The sequence below is a fragment of the Ammodytes marinus genome, assembly GCF_949987685.1.
Source record: "Ammodytes marinus genome assembly, chromosome: 5".
Classification (NCBI taxonomy): Eukaryota; Metazoa; Chordata; class Actinopteri; order Uranoscopiformes; family Ammodytidae; genus Ammodytes; species Ammodytes marinus.
The window spans coordinates 27,048,730-27,066,447 of NC_137234.1; the positions used below are offsets into that span (position 1 = coordinate 27,048,730).

Consider the following 17,718-nt stretch of genomic DNA (forward strand, 5'->3'; position numbering starts at 1 on the left):
CATCTTCCAACTTAAAGCGCTGGCATACACCATTTGCAATGTCTGATGAGACTTGCAACAGCCTGTCATAGGAAACACACAATCCCAGATTGAACAGTGTGTCAATGAGCCCTCTGCTTCTTGTAACTGCATGTATCTTAAGGGACAGATAGAGTGGGAGGGGAGTTTCTTGGCTGCGGCAGTGACGTACTGAGCTTGGTGAATCCACATGCCGTGCATTCTTCACACTGTTAAACACCATTAATTGTGAGATTGCTAAGGCAGGTTGTGTGGTGGTTGTATGGACCAGCTGAGTCTGATGCTTGATGTTTGCCCCACCAAGTATCATGTTGACTAGAGCCAAAAGGGATGCTGGCACAGCCTCCTGCTGGCAGTTAGACTGGAATGTCCCATCAAAGCAGAATTTTGAGTCAAAGATCTCCTTGCGCACAACCTGTGCTGCCCGCATTAGGTGCATAGCATCGCTGTCATGATGAGAGGCCATCAAGAGTGCTGGTCCAATGTCTTTCTCAAAACTAAGAAGTATGTCTCTTCCATGTGAATGTGCTCTCAGATCAGGAAGTGCAGAAAGCAGACGTTTTTTCAGTCTGGTAGTGTGAATCCTTGCTTCTACAGTAACACCAAGCTGCTTCAGCCTGGCCGTGTAAAGCTCAATAATGTCTTTCATTTTAAACACAGGAGCACTATCTTCATCACTACTCATGTCTTCCAAAAATGCCACTAATTCAGCAAAGGCTATGCCATGTAGGCAGGAATCCTCTTCATCATTTGTTTTGGTTGAAGCCTGTCTAGCTCTGTTGTACAGTGAACGTAAGCAGTGTTGATGATACTTGGCCTCAATAGCAATCATGTCTCCTGCTGCAAGCTTGGCCAACAGAGCAGTGTCATTAAGTTCAAGGGCACACTTACGCACATTTGTGTCAATGTTGTAAGTTGATGCATTATGTAGGTCTGGAGAGCCAGCAGGCTCATTACAGAAGAAACAAGTAGGCTCAATGGACTGTGGTTGGCTGTGAGCAGATCTTGTATGCACAATCAAGGTACTTTCTTGTTTTTGTGTTGTAAATTCTCGTCGACTTTGCTCTTCAAACGCCTTCTTATTTAGTTTTAGTCGACATTTCTTGTGCCACTCAGCCCTGTGTGTCTTTAGAGTTGATTCTATGCCATCGCCGTCATTTAATCTATTCAGATTGAGGTCCATGGGCATGTGCTGAAGAGTGTGGAACCGGAGAAGATCGTCTGCCAGGGATGCATAGCCACAGTTATTGAGCTGTTTTGTCGATCTGAGAGGACATTGTAAATGTTCATCAGTTTCTATTTGGCAGAGGACACAGATGTCCCAGTTGGTGCTGGGGGTTGCCTTTGAGTGCTTGGTTAAAGAGGGTTGGGTAGAGTCCATTAGGATGTGACGCTTCATTGTTGCGATATCAGCACTGAAAACAAAAAACAACTGCCATTAAACATTTGTCATAGGAGGCAGGGGAGAGCATACTTAAAAGAAGAAGTGACACCTTATGTTGAAGACAAGATCTTTACAATAATGTATCATACAATTTAATCAGGAAAAACTCATGATTTAGCAATATCATTTTTAGACCTCCATGACAGGTTTAGTTCACTAGCTGGCTAACTAGCTTACTATGTCAGTTAACCCTTAACTTGTAAATCTCATACACTGTATTACATTTTTGAATATTTTTTACTTCAATTAAACGGTATGAATGTGTTAAATATATATTTTGAAACCAAACTATGACTTAAATACATTTTTTTTGTATAACTTACCACAAGAGGAGGACTTGAACAGTTGAGTTTTCTGATGCCGGCGGTTGACAGCAGTTGGCTGCTTGGGTGTCAGGGTTTGTTACTATGACAACAACTGAGAGGCAGATCATCGATAACGTGGGCTGTCCTTGTGACCTTGATAACTCAAACAGTTTTAATGGGAATCATGTCACATTTTCTGTGAAGCTTCATGACATGTACAAGACCAACCACGTTGATTTTGGTAACCCTAAGAGATTTGCTGTAGCGCCACCACCTGGCAAAAGTTTGCATTTACGGACAAAATTTGGTAAATTCTTACCTTGACCTTGACCTAAATATGTTTCCTCAAACACTGGTGATCTCAAAAGTGTCACCAAATGATTGGGCATGTCCACTTTAGTTGGAAATGACATCATATATGTTTTATTACATTGTATGGTTCCAAAATTATGAGAGTTTAAACATTATACCCAGCGGAATGTCGGCCATCTTGGATTTGGCATCTCACGGCCGTCACGGGCAAAATCTGACTTCCCTCCACATCTTAAAATACACCTTATGGCATGTACTAACTATGTTAGAAATTTCATGCTTTTCTCAAAAAGTGCACAATTGTTATGCTTATCCGCTGTACTACAAGCCAGTACCAAGCATTCTTGTTCATTACATTTTTTTTTTAAAGTATTAATGGCTTGTTTGGTCAGACCCAGTTGAATGCAAGTGCATGTGTTTTTTGTTTTTGTATTGTTTTTTGCGAGGCGTCCCCTCTGGCTCCAGCAACAGCGATTAGTTTGGACAATTATCAGTCAGAGATGGAGACTGACTGAGCTTTGCTGTGCAATGGCGGCTCTGCTGTACCACTGGCCATGCCAGGACACACACTCACACACTAATGCGTGCACATTGAGCCCCCAAAAGTATGCTGTGCTATGCCAAGGCTCACTGTGGTTCCACTATACACAGCAAAATGTATTTATAAACATAAGCCTGATGGTAGACATGTGTACACACACACACACACGCACGCACACACACACATTCCCACACTCTGGTTAGCCTTCAGTGCACTATCAGCATGTTCTCAGTCCAGTGCCCTCTGGCCTGTCAGTGTGTTTGTTCCGGGCCGTGTCTATGTGCACACACATACACACATACACACACACAGGCTGTAAAAGGCATCTCTGTAGGGTATCCACTGGTCATGGGATTTCTGAAGTATCACGGCATTTTGGGAGTTGAATGAATTCTTGGGAAAAGTCAGGCGCATATTTGGGGCATTCGCAGATGGTTAATTTCAAAGGAGTATACCAGAATATCTTTTTTAAGCTTGAACTCAAACTGTTTTAAGGACTTCCATCTTTTTGGAACTGAACAAAAAAAAACATAGCAAAATAAATGGATGATCAAATCAGTAGGCCATTTCTTATTTTATGGTCAGTGAAATAATCCAATTTAGTCACACTAAGCTCATGTAATTTAATATATGTGCCATGTTTGGAACCACAAGTGAAAATGGGAAATCAATTTGCATAACTCACTTGTATCAGATGTTTTAGTTGCCTACAACACACTCTCTTTCTGCACTAGATTTTACTGTCTGTCTGCAGATTTAAGGCCATATTACTGGGTTTCCCATCCAAACACTAACGAGTGAGAAAGGACATGTCTTGGAGACACACAGTTATATAGCATCCTTTCTCTTTAGAGTAACTACTACGTTATTGCATTAACATAATGTTTCCACTGGTTAGACACAGGCTCTGGTCATAGGATTCACATCAGGCACTGAGACCTTTCTGTGTGTCTGTCTCTTAAAGTGAATTAAATAAATTGAAGACTCGAGGCTTTGAGGATACTTAACCCATTGATGACGGCTGCCGCGCGATGCCACATTGTATCTCCTGCCTGATGCTGCGTCTCGCAGCATTGTTACTTTATCTAATTTTCATGGCGTGTGCAACATAGAATGCACCGTCATTGGTTCAAATACACATGAGGTGGGTTTTGTTGATTTTTTTAAGACCACGTGACCACCCAAAAAATGTGTGGTTTGCTGAAAATCACGCCAATCAAAAAAAATAATAAAAAAAAATACGCCAGCTGTGTCGGCGATAGTGTATTACAGAACAGTTAGTGGCGTTCGGAGCGCAGAATCAAGGTCTACTATAGGCTACTGATGAAAATCACACAACACATTGCATCTATTTATTAACAATATTTATGAATTTAGGCTATATTTTGCTGCTCCAACTCAAATTCGGCCCAGCCAGGCGATAGTTAAGTTTCAGTTTCATTTTCATCTCCGTGGTATACAGCCGTTTGGACCAGCTGATCGGCTCCTGACAGCAGGAGTCAATCTGCGTTCCAGTTGTACTGGGAAGTTGGATTTATGGTGCCAGTGATAACTGAACTAAATAATAAAATAAAGCTATCTTCTCCTTCTTATATCTGTCTATCTTTATCCCTCCACTGCACACTCAGTCACTACTATCCATGCTAAAAGGAAGCAGGATTATAACCTCATTTAGCACATTATTTTTAAATATTTTATATTATTTATTCTTTTTTTTCTCCATCTAATTTTGACGATTTTTAGAAAAATGTGTTGGTTAGTAAGCGCTAAGGGAGCATGTTTAAATAAAACCTGTGAACCTTACCTTTTTAAATATTATATATTAATTAATATTAATATTTATTTCATGTTTCTATGTGCTACACAGGCTTAGATATTAAGGTTTTGGTAGACTTTACAATTCATACAATTTTTTTCAGAAAACCCTCAGGCATTAAGGACATGCATCCTAGATTGCCATAGTCATCAATGGGTTAAGCAAGGGCTCGTCTAAAAGTAAAGACTTTTTAAGTAATGCAGGGTTTAAAGGGTATTTTAAGTTAAACTGGTTCTTTATGAAAACAGTTTGAAGTATCATGCCATGTCAGTGACCCATGACTCACCCTCCTGTGTCTGTCACTTAGTAGTTTGGCATGCAAAGCTCTCGATCTATGTGGCAGAGCAACAGAGGATGTGCTGCTGAGATTTTCACATGTCGTTTTTGATTGTCAGCTCTTGTGCTGTATGTGCTGATTTGTGTTTTAACCACCATTACACTATTGGTCTTTTGAATATCAGCCCGTATATGTTAATCACTTCTGGCCTGGGTAGTTTTTCTTCCGCCTTTTTCCTTCCCTCCTAACTGTCTGTACCTGCACACTAATAAGCTGCTGATGGTAAAGTCAAAATTGCATATGGCTGGAGTGCGTCAGCTAAAGGGTGTACTTTCGGTAACAATCAAATGAATGTCATTTCATTATTTTTTTTCAGCTTTGGTGTCGTAAGCCGTTGTCTGTCTTTTCTCTCCCCCACCTCTCCTTCTGGCATTTCTCCTTTTCCACATTATCGAATGACTTCTTTCTCTGTCATTTGTCTGTGGAACTTCTTTTTGACTTCTCCTGTTACTTTATCCCTTTTTTGCGTTCTCTCTGCTCAGATCCGGTACATCTCCCAGACTCAGGGCCTGCCCGCAGAGCAGCTGCTCAACAAGGGGACCAAGACCTCTCGCTTCTTCTCCAAAGAACCCAACAATCCCTACGCCTGCTGGAGACTAAAAGTAACTATGCACTAATCACACAAATACACACACATTTAACATGCATGTTGTACACAAAAATGTGACAGACCCACGCACACACAAAACACTCCTCCTGTCAACCACTTATCACTGATTGATGTGTTGGTTTGAGGTCCATTCACACAGAGCCTAACTGGAAAAGTGAGTCTTCAACCGATAAAAGCAGGAGATCATTGTTTTGACATTCATTGTAAATGTATGAGAACGTCCTTGCAACCAGGAGCAAAAGGAAGTGAGCATCGGTACATTCCCATTGAGAAACGGCTGCATAGGCTTTTAAAAACAGGAAGAGGCCGGCACACCCTGAGGAAAGCTCTAGGAAATGTGACACGGTGTTTAGATTACCTGCTGAGCGAACTCCAAGTAGTTAAAAATGAATGCGAGTCTTAATATTTTTTGGGTCCATGTAGTTCCCTTGACAAAATCCAGCCGCCTAACACTTTGACCACAAAGATTAACAGGGAAAGCCTTTGTTCGGCTCCCACTGACTGTGTTTACTTAAGCTTTTTATTGCTTCAATGTTGTTGTCGCTCGGAGCACACAGTAATGCTAAAACCATTTAGTAATAAAAAATATCTACAATTATATTTCTGTTCCTCCTTTCAGACAACAGAAGAGCACGAGAAAGAGACGAGCCTTAAATCCAAAGAGGCCAGAAAGTACATCTTCAGCTGTCTGGATGACATAGCACACGTGAGTACCAAGCACACCAGATGACACCTTGTCAAACTCTTAAAACCACGCTGAACCAATCTATAATAAGAGGCATGCGAGAGTGATGAGACAGTGTAATGTGAGGTTTCACAGCCATGTGATCCCTTTTTTAAGCACATTTAACTAAACACATCACATTTCAAAACACTTTGAGCCTTGTTTCCAATTCTGTAAAAACACATCGGCTAATCAGTTGAAGTACTCGTGTTCTTTCTTAATTCATTGTGAAATTTCATATCATTCATTTCATTTCGTCTTTATTTCGAACAATAAAATCTGTATTTCCATCTATCAGGTGAACTTGGTGCTGAGTCCTGACAACAGTGACATGCAGGCAGAGAAAGCCGACAGGAGAGAGTTTGTGTCCCTGCTGAAGAGCATGCTACTGATCGATGCTGAGAACCGGACCGTCCCCTCGAATGTCCTCAGTCACCCCTTCCTCACTATGACTCATCTACTGGACTACCCGCACAGTAACCAGTAAGGCCCCCTAAAACTGCCATTCACCCAAAATGTGTTGGCTTGCATTATTGTTCAGTTCTTATCTTTTCTGCAGTCAACTAGCAATGTTGAAAGTGTTGGCATCAGTGCATTATTGTTGAATGTAGTATGAACCTTGAGACAGTGTTCCTCCTTACCTCACAACTACCTCCTCTGTTCCCTTCCAGTGTGCAGTCGTCTTTCCGAATCATGGACATGTGCCACGGTCGGCCCACCAACTCAATTTTCGATGCTCTGAATCAAAACACCATTCATTTCCCGAGACATCCTGTAGCCCCCACCGCCTCCAATGGCCTCCCTCTGGGCTACGGCAATATAACAGTCCACCCCCAGGTCAGTGTGTGTGTGTGTGTGTGTGTTACAAGTAACTTCTTATTCCTTATAATGGACATGGGTCTATTTTACCTCCAAATTATATTTCCTTTGCATCATCAATTTAAACCACTTACAATGTCATCTAGTGGCTGTGCTTTTGACCAACTGTTGCTCTCCTCGGGGTAGAATGTGCAAAACCTCATCTTGCAATATTGCTCTTTGTTTATTTATCACAAGTAACACTGTCAATCATTGTTTCTAATCTTCTTGCCATGACTTTTTTTATTTACACTTTATTTCCTCTTCATCAATCTCTTGACTTCCTACCTTTTATTTATTTTATTTTTTTTCATTTATCCTCACTATTCTCTTGTCCACTGGTCACATTATCCCTGTTTCTTCATCTCTGCCTTCTCTGCCACCCCTGCCTGTACTATTTTTCTAATGCAGACCATGACGCAGTCGGCTCCCTCAGTGTTGCACCCTGGGATAGCTCTAGCAACAGGGAATGGTCAGTTTGGGTGCAGTGACTCATTCCCACCTGCCCTTCTCCTTTGTCCTCCCATGCAAGGTATGTAGACTACACACATACAAAGATAACACAACACATTTTTAATAATCCAACTAATTTTTAAAACAAATAATTTACATTTAAAATGTTAGGCACTTTATAGTGGAGACTGAGTAGTTGCCATTGCTTTTTTTGAGGTACAGAAATGAAGGATGTTTTTTTTATTTTTTTTTACATAAAAGGTAACCTTAACCAACCAGGAGGGTATTCTGTTCCCATGGTAACCCAGGCGCCTCCAATACAGCCCTTACCAGTGAGGCCTGGGGTGATTGCTCAGGTAAGAAGAACAAACCCACACATGGATTCTTATTTTTAGCTAGGTTCGCAGCTTGTGTATCCCAGTCTGCTGCAATGATCTTTGGAGTAGACCATTATTCTTTGAATTCCTAACATAACCTCTGATACCAGCATAACGCCATAGTCCGAAGGGTCTTAATACAGAGCATAGGTATGGAGATCAATAGATGATTGCATAACATCCCTGATTTCCTGTTGGCCCCCTGCAGCAGGCCTGGTCCAGCCGTGGACAGCAGCTCCTGGTCCCAGCAGCCTGGCAGCAGATGACTACTGTGGGCCCTCCTCCCTCTCACCCCCCTCCACCACCACCGTCCTCCCTCACCAACGACACAGCAGGCTCACAGAGGATCAGCGACTGGGCGTGAGTCACCCTCCTCTGAGTCACCTTAACAGGGACATTGCTATGTTACCACCCAGCATTGGGAAGCAATACAACATACATAAAGATGTGTTTCTAATAGTTATAGTTATGAAATGTTTGTTTACGTTTATTTTTATTAGTTACTGTTAGTAAATGTACAAAAAACAACAACTATTCCAGCTGGTGTCCACACAAAGGACAAAACAAAACATTCAACATTACATACCACATTGTCAATAAAACAAGTTAATCGTTTGAGCTATTATGTTCTGCTTTTAGATTCACCTTTCCTTCTCAACACACGTTAGAGACAAGCAAACACATTCACATGGGTATAGCATGTTATCTAGTCCAAAAGCATATATATTATTTTTTTAGATTTTGTAGTATAAAGTTGCATGTTTCTCTTGGTTATGGTTATTTCTGTAAAATAAACTTTAACAGGACAATGCGTCCCCACAGCAGCCACTACACTTCAGTGATGCAACAGCCCCTTCTGACCAATCAGATGTCAGCGCTCTCTGCCCATCAGCCTATCAACATTGGCATTGCTCATGTTGTGTGGCCCCAGCCGGCCAACAAAAGGAACAGGCACAGTCACAACCGGTGAGATATTCTGCTCCTTAGGTTTGAATCGGCGATTCTGAGGAACACTCTTTGTCGAAATCACTTTTTGTTAAAATCGGTGATTATCTCCTCACAATCCACTACCTGCCCGTACTGTGTGTGCGCTGAATCAAAGCTGGTGTTAATATCATAGACTGTTCACAGCCATGGCTCTGTATGGCTCAGCATGTAAACAAAGGGTATGCAAACAAAAGGGCACACCTAGTGAGCAACATAACCGTTTACAGAGCCTAAGCTGTGTAACAATGGATTTTTTCCCATCCAGCGCACAAAGTACAGACAGGTAGCAGATCATGAGGAGATCACTTATTTTGACAACACGCGTTCTACAGAATTGCTGACTCCACCTTTAGTAATGCTTTGACTGCTACTGTTATCTAATACATCAACATTTCTGTTAAAGGAACCTATCCCACCCCAACAACATCCACATATCAACATGTCGGACCCCCCAGATGGTCAGTGTTGTTGGGCAGGCAGTGGCACGCAGGGAGCAGCCTCAGAGGGAAGTGCCTCCGGTGGAAACCAGGCAACCCCAAGTTCACAACACAAGTGAAGAGGACGTAGGGGAGGAAGTGAGCTGCTTCAAAGAGGTGGCACCAAACGGTAACGGCCGGCTGGAGCGTTCCAGTCAACAACAGAGAGATGTGGCCGTTCTGATGGCCGACACATCCAGCCCTGCTCCCAGTGTCATCAGCATCCGCAGTGAACTGACTGACGGAGAGGACGAGGGGGAAGAGGAAGAGCCTCGGAGGTGCCGTCTGACAGAGTGAGTAAATGGAATGATTCAAATCAACCTGTTGGTTCTGAATAAACCTCTGTAACAGTGTCTTTGCTCAATCTGGAATACACTTGGTAAATCCCAAGCTTCCATATGAGGCATAATAATAATAGCTTAATAAACGCCTTTAACATTATCCAAAGACGCTTTACAAAAGTACACAGGCCCCTTACGGGGGGATGAAAAGAAAGCAATAACACAACGCTAACCTGCATTCTCCTGTCCTTAGGTGTAAAGAGGAGTGTGTGTGTGAGGCCTGCAACAATACCAGTGTGTCTATGGAGAGGGTGTGTTCCCTGAGCAGCCCTGACAGTAGCCTCAGCACCAGTTCTTTTGCCTCCAACTCCCTTCAGTCCAGCCCCTCAGTCTCACCATGCAAGAGACCCAACAGGTAGTGCTTTGACAATCTCTGTTCGTATGTCTAAATAACCAAGGATGGAATCTTACAAGAGAAATCCACTCTCTCCACTTCCAGTCACCTTAATGTTATGTCTCCTCTGTTTTTAGCATGTCTGAGGATGATGGCCACGAGAGTGGCTGTGACACAGTGGAAGGCTCCCCCACATCCCACACATCAACATCCCCACGTGGCAACAATGCCTACCGTTACCTTGACAATAGTAACCACAACAACCACCCACCTTTGGCTACCATGGTAGCACCACTGCCTTCCCCTGCAGTGCAGGGCAGGAGCCCCCGTGGTGTCAGGACAATGGTGGTTCCACCAATGAGAGTGCATAACAACAACACTCAAGGGACAGAGGAACGAGGCCAGAGAAAGGGTCAGTACAACAGTTTACATTGTTTCATTATAAATAACTCATGTTATTTATTTTGATTATACCTACCATATAATTGGTTATTAAGTAGAGAGTGCAGTCAGGTCTGAACCATTTCAGGGAGGAAACGCTGATGCTCTCATTAGCATTTTTGTGTAGAAGAGTTTATTTATCCTTTTCCTCCAAATATATTTCATTTTATCCACCTGCCCTGTGGTCTGTCACCTGTGCTTTGGCGATGTTTGCCTTGCAGGTCATATGGAAGCAGTTGGGGCTTACCGCCCTCTAGTGGGTCATAGAGGATTTAACAGGTGATCAAGAGACAGCAACAGAGAACTGGCCATGTTGTACCAATACCTCAAAGATGCATCCACAGGAGGCTTTTCCTCACTCAACATAACATATTTCTATAAGGAAGGTTTCCAAGAAAGAAAGATAAACAGTCATTTGGACCAAAGTTTAGCTTTCTTTCCTTAACTATTACACATGCACAGTCAGATAGGGTTAGAAGTAGTGTCTCTCATTGTGCTTAATTTGAAATGTATTAGTGTAGTGTATGCTTCAGTGACCCAGATGTTCCAAGGCAATTATTGTTAATTGTGATACTCAGCATAAAGTACTATAGTGCAAGCTCTCCTCATATGAGAAGTCACTTTGAGTTAAATCATTCACAGTCTGTTTCACGGTAATCCCTAAAGCAGCTCTCACCTAAGCAGCCCTTCAATAGAATATCTGAACTGCTGCTAAAGTATCTACAACAAATCGCTCAGGGATCATCAGTGAGGGAGGGACAGCAAAGATATTTCCCCAACATGAGTCTGTTTGTTCCTAGGAGTGGAGGGAAAGGTGGATGCATTTTATTTGGTGTTGAGTCGGATACAGTTTTTCTGTTTTATCTAACCCTATGCAGTTTCCCCAAGGCTCTGATCTGAGATCAGTTGAATGTTTGGCTTCTACATGGATAGTCATTTTTTATTTAAGGTTAGGATAATTTAAAATTGATACGGATCAGAGTCCAAGGATCAACTTTGCACCTCAGGTGCCTTTTTCTGAGTGCCAACAATCTGTTTTTAATCTTTCCCCAACTTTATGGATTTTATTGAGTACTTTTATGGTTCCAAACTGTTAAACTTGAGTGACATTCTTGATGATTCTTTAATAGCAGCAGAAATTGCATTTGCAGAGTGGCCATACAATGTAAAATTGTCATTCCTCTAAACTGCTAATAGAGACACTTGATATATAATGTACAACCTCTACCACACTGTCTATATTCCATTTTTTTATTTTATATTCTCTATATTGAACATATAATGCACAATCTGATTCAGTTTTCTCTCTGGTGTGCTTGTTTGTTGTTTGAAGTCTTTGCTGTTGTTGGTGTATTCACTTTGTTTATTCTTGCAGGTCATGTGGACGAAAGCTTCCATGTATTTTTTTTTACAGTGTGCATGTCCTCACCTCACGTGTGTCTTTGTCTGTCCAGCCTCAGAGTCCTGGTCCCGGTCCAGAGGGCGATGCAACCTCCTAGGACAACAGAGCACACCCTCCTCCGTCCCCCTCCTCCCATCCGCACCACTTTTGTCCCGCCAGCAAAAGTTGACAGGGCAGCAGCAGCATCCTCTGGCCTTTGGACAGGTCCGTTCTGTTTTCTTTTATATTATATATGGGGGATTATTTGCATGAAAACATCTAGCAAGTGTGTGCCCATCATCACCATAAAAGTAGGCAAAGAAGTAGTGGTCGACCAACAGGGCTATTTCAAATGGCCAATAGAACGTTGTTCCTGTTTTGTCTTATTTTTTATTTTGTTGCATTTTCCACGAGGGACTTCTGGATTTATGTCTAGCTGCTTGTCATTTTTAAATAAAGAGAAATACAATGTTTGGGTTGAAAATAAAAAAAGCTTTAACATTACTCCACCGCAGCCACACTGACGAGTATGCCTGCATTGTCTGCAGGCCAATTTCTTTTCCTTTTTTTAATCGGCCTCGTGAGCGCAGATATCGGCTGATGACAATTATCTCAAAATGCCATTAATCGGCCAACCAATTATTCGGCCTATCTCTGCAATGAGTGAATTTGTCACAATGTCAAAGCATTCCTTTAACAGATATTATCATTATGCTTGTCTATTCTCCCCCTCTCTCTTTCTCAGATGCCGCCGTACGGTTCAAACCACAGCAACAAAGAATGGAACGGCAACTATGGCCCGCTGCGACCGCACGCCTACATCCCCCCTACGGTGCACACACACACCTTCACGCACCTGCCCCACAGCAGCCCCACGCACACGTCGGCCGGCCCGCACACCCTGCTGTCCTATCCTCCCGGCGGTCCCCTCGCCATCCTGCCCTCTCGCCCTCCCCCTCTCCTCCAGCACAGCTACGGTCTCTCCCACCCCCAAGGAGGCACCATAGTCCACCAGGTGACCCTTGGCATCAGCGCCCACCACCCTGGACACCCACACAGGCTCCTGCCTTCCCCGACCATCCACCCACATCACCAGCCCGGCTACGCCCACCACCACCCGCACCAGTTCAAACCCCCCTTTCCCCCTCCTCACCCTTACATGGCCTCCCCGGCCGCCTACACAGGCTTCCCTCTGAGCCCCACCAAGCTCAGCCACCACCCCCAGTTCTCTTATATCTGAGGAGCCGCACGGGGCCGCAGCAGTACCTTCTGGTGAGGAAGGCTAACGGGAAGTGGACTGGGGCCGCCACCTGGACAGGGAGAGCTAGTAGCAGAGCACAATACGGACACTTGTGACGATTTAATGATGAGGATACGAAGATGTGTTTCACAAGAAAGAGAGAATGGATAAAGATGTATCGGAGTGAATTGACAAAGAAAAGCTAAAGTAACAATGCCAGAGATAATGTTTTATGGTGACACGCAGCTTCTGTAATTTGAAGGATGACGTCAAAAGTCGCCTTTGGATTTTCAGAGGGACTTCAAAATCATGTCAATTCACAAATGATGTTAAGGAAATTTGAATTAAGAATGTGTTCTTCGCACATTTACCTCCTGTCATTTGTTGTTTGAGTAGTGTATGATCTAATTATAGGCTGGAAATCATTTGTTGTTGTTGCTGTTGGGGCGCTCAGCCTCCCCTTCCCTTTATCTCTGTTGCCTTGTAGCATGTGTTATCCGGTCGGATCTGTTTGTTAAAGCCATCCCAGTCTGTATTAACCAGGATCGAACGCTCCTGTCTTTGTTTGAGGCAGACTTTGCTGCTGCTGTCTCTTAGTGCCTTAAAAACCAGAGTCTATGACCTTACTTCAGGAGCTTATAGATTGTACATTTTAAATGGGCTTGCAGCACTTAGCCTTCAAAACTTTGAATACGATGGGCTTGTTGGGTTGGATACGACGATAATGCTTGTGGTTACGTTTTAATACTGGCAAAATGTTGGACTTCAGTTTGCTTTCTAACTCATATATGTATATGGATTTACTTTATCTATAGGCTGCACATTTAGGGCTTTGACTGAATTAGCTTTTTATGTACATAAAGAGTGATTTGATATTTTGATAATCAATTTCTATTCACTATAGTACTTAATTCATAACAGTATTGTCACTGTTTACTGTAACTGCAATACAATCTAGAGAGCCTCTGGGTTGCTGTGTTTATTATTTTTGCATTTAGGCTAGACTAGCATTAATGCCTTTTTATGTTTTTAGTTTTTGGGAGTGGAGTAGACAAAAAAAATAGATTGTTTAATGTTTTTACCTTCTTTAAAAAAAAAATAAGAAGCTTCTCAGTGTTTGAAATAATCTATCAATTTGCAGTATCATTGCTGGGCTATTGAGTGTTAGAGGTGTTTCGCTAATTGTTTCAAATATATTCATGTGAGCCGAACCTTTTTGTCCATGTATTGAAGCCTGTTTCTCAGTTTTGATACATTCCTTCAGGGTGGATGCATAGCCTTGATTTTTTTTTTTCTTCTTTTGGTTTTGTGTTTTTTGAGTTCCAGTGTGTGGTAGTGTTGCGTCCTCTACCTGTTTGATCAGTTGGCATTTTTTACTCCAATCAGCACCAAAGACTGTTCATTTAATCATTTCTGAAGCATGGTCTATACTATTTCTCCTATCACCTCCAGCATACTGTTGCAGTTATCGACATTGGAATATACGTATATTGAGATCTCTATTTAAAAAAAAAATAAGTTTAAGGTTTTTATTTTTCTTAGCTTGTTTGGCAAATTGTATTTGGAATGTATAGATAATACGCTGCTATGTACTGATTATCTGCCACTTCGTAGCTGTGAATTTAGAGGATTAATCTCTTTCTAGCCTGCATTTTGTCAATTTGTATTGTAGTTCTGACAACTAGATACAATAGAAGTGGGTTTATTTTAAAATATATTGAATGCTATTCCTATATGCTAGTGCCTCTGTATATTGGCTTTGTTGTTTTTGAAGTGATTGTAAACTGCTGTAATGGAAGTTATGAGTTTTTTATTGTTTTGTTTTTTGGTTTGTGTGTGTGTGCGCGTGTGTGTGTGTGTTTTGGGGTGTGTGCATTTAGCATCAGTATTTCAAATGTAGACTGGGTTCACTCTTGGATTCTGGTAACCGGTGTGGTGTTGATGTATTATGGCTTTTTGTAGTTTTTTTTTTCCTCTGTTGACATGGCTTTTATTTCCGTTATTGGACTGTATTCCCAACTCTTCGTACTGTACAACTAGTGCCTTTCTTCAAACAAGTGGCTGACAGATGATGTTTTGCATTGATATAAGAGCAGTCCTAAACTTTGTAGACTAGTTTTCACATCACAAAACCCCAAAGTTGTTTGTTTAGACTAAGACGAGGTCTGAAAACAATCTCCTTTTTAACCGAATCCTAAGAAAGTACAAGTCAGGGAATGTTGTATTGCGCTCACCAATAACACCGTGCAGTACTCAAAAACGTAGGGGCCTGTATGTATACACAAATGCATAGCTTTATTCTCACATCGTGAATGTATTTGTGGAACTCGAGACATCTGTTTTTGGTTTGCGCAAATGAGCTATTTGTTGCTTTCTCTCATAGCTTCACAACGATTTCTCTCAACTAGTGATGGGGTCGTTGATGGTTCCTATATGCAGCTATTACCATGGGTAGATATCATATTTTGAGTCAGGGCTTTTTTTCAAAATGCTTTATCCATCAATCATACGCAAAGTTTAGGTCCAAAGTTGTTCCATCCTCGCCTGCGGTGTTAGGAAAATAAAAAAAATCTTGCTCCGTTTCTTATAACAAACTTTCTGTTTGGTTTTTATAAGATCCTATAATTTTGTGGTAAAAACTGAAACATTTGGTGTATGGGGTAATATCAAGAAAATGTCATAACGTGACACATTGTGTAAAGCATGAAAAGAGCATCAAGAAAAGTTTGTTAAAACAAGAAATTGCTCATTTCTGTCATATTGGCATTAATACTCTGTTGTATTAATCTAAATGTATTACTTATTGTTATTGTTTCACAATTTGCTATTTGTTTGTTATGGGTGTATGTTGTATACTCGTCTAATATGCTACTGTGTCTGCAAATCCTTGGACAAACGAGAGGATCCACTGTTGATCTTGGAGTGCAGCCTAGAATTCTAACTGTCATGGCACAGTATATATGTAATTTACTTCAAGAAAATGTTTTGTTTAGTTTTTCAGCCTCTCGTCGATTCCCATTTGTCTCTATTCTTTGTGTCAGCTCAGCACCTGTGATGAGATGAGCACGTCCCACCTCAGTGACGGCGCACATCGTAATCCCCAGTCACTTTGGGTTGATTGCCTAGGAGGGCTAATCCTGCTTCTCTGCAGCCTTACGCTGACAGCTGCATCCTCAAAGAGACCAGAAGGTCACACAATAGTCATATCAATATTTCAGAGATTAGCAGTATTGTTCTTTCAGACTTATTTTTACCTCCTGGCTCTAGGGCTTTGAATAGGACCTTGCATGACAAAACTACCAACTCAACAAGCATGGGTCTTAACATCTCATTTGGGCACTGGGCTGAAAAGTAAAATTGTGCGGAATTTGACTCCCAAGACACATTTTAGCTAGCTTTTTGTACCACAATTATGGGGTTGACATTTATCGTAGTTGGACACAAATATGTAGACATGATTTGTTAAATTGAAACTGTTACTGTACTAAGTATGTTTAGATCCGTGTGGCTTTATGATTAAATTTTTTTGATTTACATTATTTTTTTTCTTTTATGCTACACTAGTTTGATATGTAGCAACTGCACTGTGCAATATACAACAATAATGAGGACTGGGAAAATGATTATTGTTTGGATGTGATAATGTGTGTCTTACCAGTTTGCGGTCGTTTTCTCCCCCCCCCCCCCCCCCTAGTTCTCAGTGAGTTTCAATGTGACCAAGCCTTATGTACTTAGTCACAAAAAGCGGGTTCCTTCTTGGTGACTCTTATTGGTGAGTGTCAAATTATGAATTGATGGTGTACTATGTCAAGATTCACTTTGAATTAAAAAAAATATCTTTTGCTTCAATCACTGGTGTCTTTGTGGATATTCTTGTCATGTACAGGTATAACTGTTTCACTGCCATGTAGCAGTTGTGGCCAAGGCTCAATGGAAAAGTGTGTTTTTTTTATCAATGTCAATCATTTGATATTAAAATTGAAACTTTTATCAATAAGGTTTCTCTAGTGGTTACAGTTGACGAGACAGCCAAATTCAGTCACTTTTAGAGTGGTGATAGACTAGCTACAATAAAGGGGACCTTTCAATTTTTGTGTTAAAAGTGTACCCAGAATGAACTGTCCTCTTGCTACCCAGCCACCGTAGTCCAGAGGGTATATATCTGAGATGCAAACATTTTGTAATGGGCCTACTGAATAATGAAAAAATTAAATTTGCCTGGTGGGCAAATGAAGAACTTATCTTGCTGCAATACACACATGTGTAGCCTTCTGTCCAAAGAAATGAGCTTTACGAGCTAAGCAAATACTTTGCCTCTGTTGTGCCACTGGCCTATTATAATAAACTATGTTGGGGTGTGTGTATGCAGCACAGAGGGAGACCTGCAGACGGTACTCACTCAGTGGCGTGAAAAGGCACTGTCAACTTTATTTTCAAGTTAAAGCTCCCATATTATACACTTTTCGGTACTATTAACACACCATATTATATGGTCTTAGTGGTCCCTAATATGTTTTTCTTTAATTGTTTGCTGAAAAAACTTTCAGATAATTTATTGTACTATGCTGATGTTCAGCTAATCTCACAATGGCCTATTTTTTAAAAAGAGCAGCCGCTCCCCTCGTAAATATACAATCTTTGAGCTCCCCCCGCCCCCTGTCCGGAAGCGAAGCCAGATACGCCTCGCCCTCTGTCTGTCAGGGCCGTGGACCAATAAGAAATA

General features: G+C 41.6%; 1 protein-coding gene across 3 annotated transcripts in view; it reads left to right on the forward strand.

Annotated features, from left to right (window-relative positions):
- The window catches only part of LOC307250850 (homeodomain-interacting protein kinase 3-like), a 36,914-nt gene extending 20,080 nt beyond the window's left edge, over positions 1–16,834 (forward strand). For 2 of the 3 annotated variants that reach the window (XM_080028096.1, XM_080028095.1), the window contains exons 6-18: positions 5,256–5,375; positions 6,003–6,089; positions 6,406–6,590; positions 6,779–6,944; positions 7,377–7,497; positions 7,680–7,774; positions 8,004–8,155; positions 8,618–8,761; positions 9,186–9,551; positions 9,793–9,954; positions 10,071–10,345; positions 11,829–11,980; positions 12,501–16,834. In XM_080028096.1, the coding sequence (XP_079884222.1) occupies positions 5,256–5,375; positions 6,003–6,089; positions 6,406–6,590; positions 6,779–6,944; positions 7,377–7,497; positions 7,680–7,774; positions 8,004–8,155; positions 8,618–8,761; positions 9,186–9,551; positions 9,793–9,954; positions 10,071–10,345; positions 11,829–11,980; positions 12,501–12,995 (2,520 nt within the window). In that variant the 3' untranslated portion in view covers positions 12,996–16,834. The remainder of the gene's footprint in view (positions 1–5,255; positions 5,376–6,002; positions 6,090–6,405; positions 6,591–6,778; positions 6,945–7,376; positions 7,498–7,679; positions 7,775–8,003; positions 8,156–8,617; positions 8,762–9,185; positions 9,552–9,792; positions 9,955–10,070; positions 10,346–11,828; positions 11,981–12,500) is intronic. The other variant, XM_080028097.1, reaches the window with a different exon arrangement.
- Positions 16,835–17,718: the final 884 nt, after the last annotated feature.